The sequence below is a fragment of the Pyrus communis genome, chromosome 6, assembly GCF_041283825.1.
Source record: "Pyrus communis isolate YQ-2024b chromosome 6, ASM4128382v1, whole genome shotgun sequence".
Taxonomy (NCBI): Eukaryota; Viridiplantae; Streptophyta; class Magnoliopsida; order Rosales; family Rosaceae; genus Pyrus; species Pyrus communis.
Genome location: NC_142570.1, coordinates 20,897,594 through 20,905,008, shown reverse-complemented (window position 1 = coordinate 20,905,008; position 7,415 = coordinate 20,897,594). Strand labels below are relative to the sequence as shown.

The following is a 7,415-nucleotide window of genomic DNA, read 5'->3' as shown; positions in this document are numbered from 1 at the left end:
CTGTCATAATACGTGTGAGCAACCGCGTCCCATACTTCTTTTGTCGTCGGTAGTTGAAGAAAGTATCCAATCAAATTGGGTTCCATAGAGTTGATGAGCCAACCCTGAAGACCGGATCGACGATAAGTGGTTGGGGATTACTCCCAAACAAGTAGCCCAACTTGTCTTTTCCAGCAACAAACATCTCAACAATCTGAGACCAAACTCCATAATTGGCACCATTGAGTTTGATGCCAATCAAAGCAGTAGACGAATCATGATGGACAATCTGTGCAACAACTTGCGGTATAGGTATGGTTGGATTCATGGTAAGGTCGGTTAGGGTAGTAGTGTTTAGGGTTGTAGTGTTTAGTGTAGGAGTAGAATCGGTTAGGATGGGGTTGTCTCCACTGGGGAGTGGTGGTAGGTTCTCCATGGGAGGCCGAGTTTGCTTGAAGGAATGGGCAGAGCAGAAATCCTAGGATCTCTGCTCTGATACCATGCCAATTAGGGCTTATTTTGGGGTTTAATTTCCTGATATCATTCTTCTCACCAAGGAGGAAAATATATAATGTACAAGAGTGATTTACAAGGAATGAAACATCAAATAACCTAATTACAATCTGATTACAAGGACTCAAATAAGTAACTAAACTAATTACAAAAGGTCAACTCTCCAACAGGAAGTTTTAACTGAATGATTTTATTGATATGAAGTAGAGTACAATATATACAAGTCACAAACTTATTACAAGTAACATTCTCTGTGGTATTAATGAGAGCGAAATCTCATTGTTCCCTGCACTAGTTTGAAGTAACCTCGAACTTTATATATAGCTGTGGTTAAGGTTTTCACACTTATGGTGTAAGTAGTAAATATGTTTCCTATTTGGTTCTATGAACCGAGAATCACCACCGAAGGGCAAACCTAAAACTATAAACTCTAACAGAGAGAGACTATAAACTCGAAGTACTAAAAACTTGAACGACGCTTCTTATTTGGAAACTGCAAAAGTGAACAAAAGAAAAAACATACTATGGTTGTGGCTTTATATATATATATATATATATATATGCATACAACGACACAAACCAAAAGAATACTGCAATTATTTTGGTTGAACACTAACCAAGTTGATTGCAACAAAATCTGACAAAAACCCAAATTGCGAAGTCCTTTAAGTCACTCATTGTTTGAGTTAATGATCCCAGAAAGTAAGAAATTAGAAACAGAAAAGCAATAGAGTACATGAAAAAGTCAGACCGAAATCAAACAGAAGGAGCGCAATGCCAAGAAACGAAAAAGGTAATCCATTCCAGGAAGAAGTGATCATCATGAAGCACTGGAATCAGGTTACCAACTCTGATCTTTTGGACAAATTTGATAAAACTTGGGGTAGATCCAAACCCCTTTGTATTTGGGGCTTTTGCATTCACCAAGAATGGTCTCATTATAAATGAAAATGCCGTTGCCGTATTCTTGCGTTTGTGTCCCACAAGTAGAAATTGAAACAACCTCGTCATCTGCAAAGCCCAGGTTCTTCTTCATATTAGTACTCTTGAAATGTGTCTTATGAGCACCGACTATTTCAGCCTTGGACGTTGTGTTTGTGGCATTAGTAAAACCAGAAACCTCTGGGCTTACTGTGCTTTTGCTAATAGGTACAACGAGTAACCCATCTTTTCGGTCTAAAAAGTAGAATCTTTGTTTGTGAGTCCTATAAGCAGTACATTCAATTGTACTTATCATGGCTCGAGTACTACGAATGTTGACTTGCACCCACATATTGGCTCCACGACGAAGTACATTCACCTCGAGTTCATCATCATTGATACGGCCAGTGACACAGACAGTGCAATCTTGGGAAATTCGATGACATGAAAACGCTACAACATGATCAGAGACTTTCGTGATAGGGGATTCCGGAAGGTCTATTTTTGTTTTAGAGAAAGGACGAAAGACAAACATTGATGAATTACTACCACATTGGCCTTCTTTGAATAGAAGAAGCCATCCTTGGTGTGATGCAAGGCAAGTCGCTCCATCCAATTCCGGAAGGCTCATGTTGAACTTTGTACCACAATCGGCTACCAGTTTGCATTGCTGACCAGAATTTAGTTTTTCATCCCCAGTCCCATACAATAGAAACCAAGGCTTAAAGTCTAGTTCTAGCCGAATCCGCTGAGGAAGTAGAATTCCAAGCCTTGCAATAACTGCGGAAACGAACCAGCTTAATTAAGCCTAGAGGGTCTGCTATCATTGACAGAAGTTCAGGAGGAAGATCGGACCACGATTGCATTAGCAATTTTTTTCCACAGACATTTTGCCACAACGCTACCTGCTAGATGTAGAAATTATAATCTTCATAATTATGTTCATACAAGCGTGTATATTTGACGTACAAGGATCTCCACAAATCACGAATACATTCGGAATCAGATTACAATATTAATTCCTAAGCCGAGATATTATTTCCATAGACAAGACTCCTCTAACACTAGAGGCATGGAGATATAGATGCTACTTAATAGTTTTGGTGAGAATTGAAAGGCTGATCAGTTTTGTTTTTATTTTCTTTCACAATAAATTGAACTCAAGATTGATTGAGATTGAAGTGGAAATTTTGGTGTGATCATGATCATATTCATATGCACGACAAATTTAGGAAAAACGAGAACACGAAATTAATTAAACCTAACAAGAACAAATAAAATGTTTCAGAACTCAAGGAAAATGATAATAAAAGTCCAAGAGTATGAATAAAAAATTGAAAGAGATAATTAAGAAGGACGTACTTTCAGAATTCGTCCAACGAAACCCCGGCCCTCTCCAAAACAAGTCACTGGAAGGATTTCTGCAGAGACATTGTGTGTGTATATACAATGTTTACATATCTATATACAAAAAGAGTTCTAGTTTCACTAGTTTACCAACGAATGAGCTTAAAGATAAATACATCATTAATAAATAATTGTAGATTAATTAAAACGAAAGATTTATCAAATAAAATAAAAAATATCCAAGTAACTGAATTTCTCGAGGGTACTTTCATCATTTCTTTTCAATTTACTTTGTTATGACTCAGAACCGGTAGTATATTATTACGCGTCAATCCGTTAATCGTCTTGGTTAATTATATGTGAAGTGAGAAAGAGAACCTGATTGTATACAAACTGTTCACAAATAGAGGACTCTTCAATTTGGAGTATATTCCTACAGCTCAAGTGGTGTGGAAAGGATTTGCAATTAACATACTCACGAAAAAATTTGGCGGGAAAATGTTGCATAAACTTGGGATTTTATGCAATCTAGTGTAGGGCTGGGAATTTTTGCAGTATTTTGGGGAGTTTGCGGGATTTTTCTGCTCTCGAGTTGTTGGAAATATGCCTATTTCAAATGAATAATGCTTGTTTGTAGAAAGAAGAGCAACAAGTTTTACTGAAATGAACAAGTGCCCAATCACAAACGAATATGTACCCAAACAATTGAAGAAAAGACATCAACGACCCACAAAACACACAATCTCCCACCACATCAACGCTCTTCTTTGACAACCCCTCACCTTTCGTAATTTGGATAGAGCCTTAGAGATCGAGCTTTGGTTCTTGGTTGGTACGTTGGGATAGTGGTGTTTCTTCTCATAGTTTGCGATTTCAATTGTTCAGGCACTTGTCCATTTTTAATTGAATTTTCAGCCAGACTTGCTTCTCTTCTTTCAGTAGCCAAGCATTATTCATTTCAAATTCTTAGCTGACTGATAACAGCAGCAGCAGCGTACAAGAAAACATGCCGAGGAGAGGAGACTTGAAAATATTACATTGCCTTCTTCCCTTAAATATTTACATAAAGAAAAACAATGTCTGCTTCAATATCCTACGGATGGTGAATTTGGGACTCATGCCTGAAAGTCTTGGAAAAAGAATGTTATAATATGCAACCATTTGAACCTATTGAGAACTTTTATAAAGAACTTAGTCACAACAGACAACAGTAGGACGTATATATAGTGCTCTCTCTTTATATCAATCAATTCTACTTGGGTTTCCGCTTCGCCAATTTAGATGTAGAGACCTCAAAACTTCTCTTAAAAGAATTGGTGCTCCCTTGTGAATCTTGTAGAGCTTGCTCTAACACCTCTACCACCTGACTCATGGTTGGCCGGTCCTTTGCGTTATTGTTCAGACAGCTATCGGCCAACTTGGCAACATTCTGAGCTGCAGTAAGAGAATACTGGTCTCTCAGGAGGGGATCTATTACCATGCTGAACCTTTTACTGTCAGCGGGGAACTGTCTAACCCAGTAAAGAAGCTTCTGTTCTGATATGGGGCGGTTCTTGTCTAAGACACGCCTGCCTGTTAGGATCTCGTACAGTACCACACCGAAACTCCATAAGTCACTACTGGTTGAAAGATGGCCTGTTTTTATATATTCTGGGGCTGCATATCCATAAGTCCCCACCACCTGATGGATACAGTATGCATAAGTGATAATTCTAGAACATAAACAGAGAATTAAAATTTAAACGGCGAATCCATGCTTCTTCGAAACACATAATGCACTTCAAAGAAGATTGTGGCCACCTTTGAATGGGGAAACCAAGGCCACGTTTGGACAACGAGACTATACAGGGTAAATTCATTTAAAATGGACAAACACGACAAACACGGTCTTGCCGCACGTGTGAACTTAATAATAATGGGACTAGACTACTAAATTGAATGACTTCGAATATAATCATAGACAAGAAGTCCCCTCTATAGGGGTCAGTCCCCATGAGACCAGACAGGACTCGGTCCCAATCCAGTCTGATGTTCCAAACGATGCACAACAGAATTCCGTTAGTAGTTCAAGAACAAAATTCAAATGAAACTAAGGTGTAAAGAACTTGTGTCGTATCTTGAAAAAAATTGGGACTATACTCTATACTATGAAATGTACTGGGACAACTAACGTGGGTGGAACTAAGGACGCTTTTGACATGATATGTCATACGAGTCACAGAATAAGCTGCTAATGCAACCTGTAAAGATGCCACTATATATGTAGCTGGTACAGCGTGGCCCAGAATTATGAGGGCCAGTTTTGGGACTCTAGACCCTAATTTTACACACAATGGGAAACACACTCAAATAAATTGTCTATGACTAGTGACTACTCTACTTACCGAGGTTGATACATGAGAACGGTCACCCGTTGGTCCTTCTCTAGCAAGCCCAAAGTCTGAGAGCTTTGGCCTGAATTCCTCATCCAATAGCACATTTGAAGATTTGAAATCTCGATATATTACCTGTCCATATAATGCAATAAAACATGGTTCAATACATGTATTAATAAGACCTTGTCTTCTACAAGGTATAAAATCATCATGTGACCGGTCAGCAGGTTTATCCTACGCATTTACAAACAAATTCTGCAACATTTGGATTGCAAGAAGTAAAATCAGAAAACGAGAATTTTTATTTAAACCTACAAGTGAAGCTTTGCACCACCACCATTAAAGAAAAGGAAAGCATCTGCACAGTTTCTAGTGGTGAGAATTTTTTGTTTCCCTTGAAATGACTCAAATCTAGCAGTGAATTTTCTTGGTTTTCATTGAACAGCAATAGTCCATACTACATGTTTTCTACACATTTTATGGCGACGGGCATTTTCCTTTCCTCTGAAACGACTTGAATCTAGCAGCACATTTCTTCGTTTTAATTTACCAGCACTAGTCTTCATATTTTCTATAACTGTACCAGCACTAGTCTTTAAGTTCCGAAAGCAGAGACAACAGCTTGTAATTAGATAACAGTAAATAAACGCATCATCAACTGTGCAGTCGCGACTCACAGTTCAAATCCTCCGCCGGTTAAATTAACACATCCAAACCCAAAAGGTTGGCAAAGAGGAGCCCCATGTTCAAACGATATCGAATTTTAAGTTGCGCAAAGAAAAAAAAAAACAGAAAAAAAAAGGCAAGCAACGGCATAGTCAAATCAGATAAAATGCACAGAAAGTATATGCACCTGGACTTCGAGTCCCTTATGTAGATAAGCCAATCCTTGAGCAGCACCAAGCATTATCTTTAACCTTGTCATCCAAGGCAATGCAGGCAAAGCCCTGTTGAAAAGATGATCTTCTAAGCTTCTATTAGGCATAAATTCATACACCAACAGCCTTTGTATCCCTCTCTCTCCATCTAAACAACAGTACCCTAGAAGTTTTACCAAATTCGGGTGATTTACGACGCCAAGAAATTGAACTTCTGCAAGCCATTGCTTGTGACCCTGTTTGAGAAAAGTTAATAACCATAAGTTAAACTAGATGTGAGGTAGATTTAATGGCGGTAAAATGTGAAATTTAAATGAAAATTATATTTATTGAAGAAATATTTTTAGAACCTGTAAACTACGAGGGTTTAACTTCTTGATGGCAACCCAAATCGGACTGCCCGTTCCTCCATCGGAAGGCCTGATTGCTGCTTTATAAACCCTCCCAAAACCTCCTTCCCCGAGCTTAAGCGACCTGCTGAAACCATTTGTTGCTTCCCTCAGCTCTTGGAAGGAGAAAACTCTCAAATTATGCTCCTTTTCTTTGTACAATTCTGGTATGCTCCTTGGAGATGGCAATGAACTCGAAGATTTTATCGCGCAATCTAAAGCCGGATTGCTTGAATTGCTTTTGTTTCTCAATTCTGGAGCGGATTGCGATACTTCTATTTTGCTCTTGTGTTTTTCCTTGAAGGGAAAGAAACACTTCATTTCTTTATTCCTTGGGTTGCAAGGTCTACACAAAATCAGCAGCCTCAACAGCTCAAATCAAATGGGATATGTGGAGTTGAAAAAAACGTTAGCTTGACTTCATTAAAGAGAAGACCCAGTTGGGATATATATATATATATATATAGAGAGAGAGAGAGAGAGAGAGAGAGAGAGAGAGAGAGAGAGAGAGGAAAACTCAGTTGGATGGAAACTGGAAATGAAGCAAAAAAAAAAAACAGGAAAACCCAGTTGGAAATTGGAAAAAGAGACAAACCCATATCAGAATTTGAAGTGAAAGAAGTGGTTGACCTTAAGACAAAGAAATGGACTCTCAATTCCCTGTTTTGGAGAGAGAGAGAGAGAGAGAGAGAGAGGCGTGTCTGGAACGAAAGATGGAACAGGGATGAAAGGGACAGGACTATTTTTCTACCTATTTTCTTGGTTTAATTCAACTCGGCTGAGCACATTCAGCAGAACATATCAGAAACAGTAAGTTGACCACAAATTATTCCTCATTCATAAAGAAAAGTAATTAACGGTAATTAATTAATTAATTTAATACGAAGTATGAATTAGGTTGTGTTGGTTTAATTAATCTTCAATCTCGTCTCGTTTCCCACGCGGTTTGCTTTCTGTCCTGCGTGGATATGAAACAATAATGGAGATGGTGGTGCTGATGGCGCAGCGTTACG

General features: G+C 38.5%; 1 protein-coding gene across 1 annotated transcript; it reads right to left on the bottom strand.

The window, feature by feature from the left end:
• Nucleotides 1–3,781: 3,781 nt before the first annotated feature.
• On the bottom strand, nt 3,782–7,030 carry LOC137711200 (putative serine/threonine-protein kinase PBL19). Its single transcript, XM_068450409.2, has 4 exons — nt 6,364–7,030; nt 5,989–6,249; nt 5,145–5,267; nt 3,782–4,441 (listed from the first exon to the last, which is right to left on the bottom strand). Exons 1-4 carry the CDS (start codon nt 6,721–6,723, stop codon nt 4,013–4,015), a joined length of 1,173 nt encoding a protein of 390 aa, XP_068306510.2. The 5' UTR covers nt 6,724–7,030; the 3' UTR covers nt 3,782–4,012.
• Nucleotides 7,031–7,415: the final 385 nt, after the last annotated feature.

Coding starts and splice junctions, on each gene's coding strand:
- LOC137711200 (XM_068450409.2), bottom strand. CDS start 6,723: ATGAAGTGTTTCTTTCCCTTCAAGGAAAAACACAAGAGCAAAATAGAA. Junction 6,250..6,363: donor TAAACCCTCGTAGTTTACAG/GTTCTAAAAATA, acceptor TTTCTCAAACAG/GGTCACAAGCAATGGCTTGC. Junction 5,268..5,988: donor ATAAGGGACTCGAAGTCCAG/GTGCATATACTT, acceptor TTATATGGACAG/GTAATATATCGAGATTTCAA.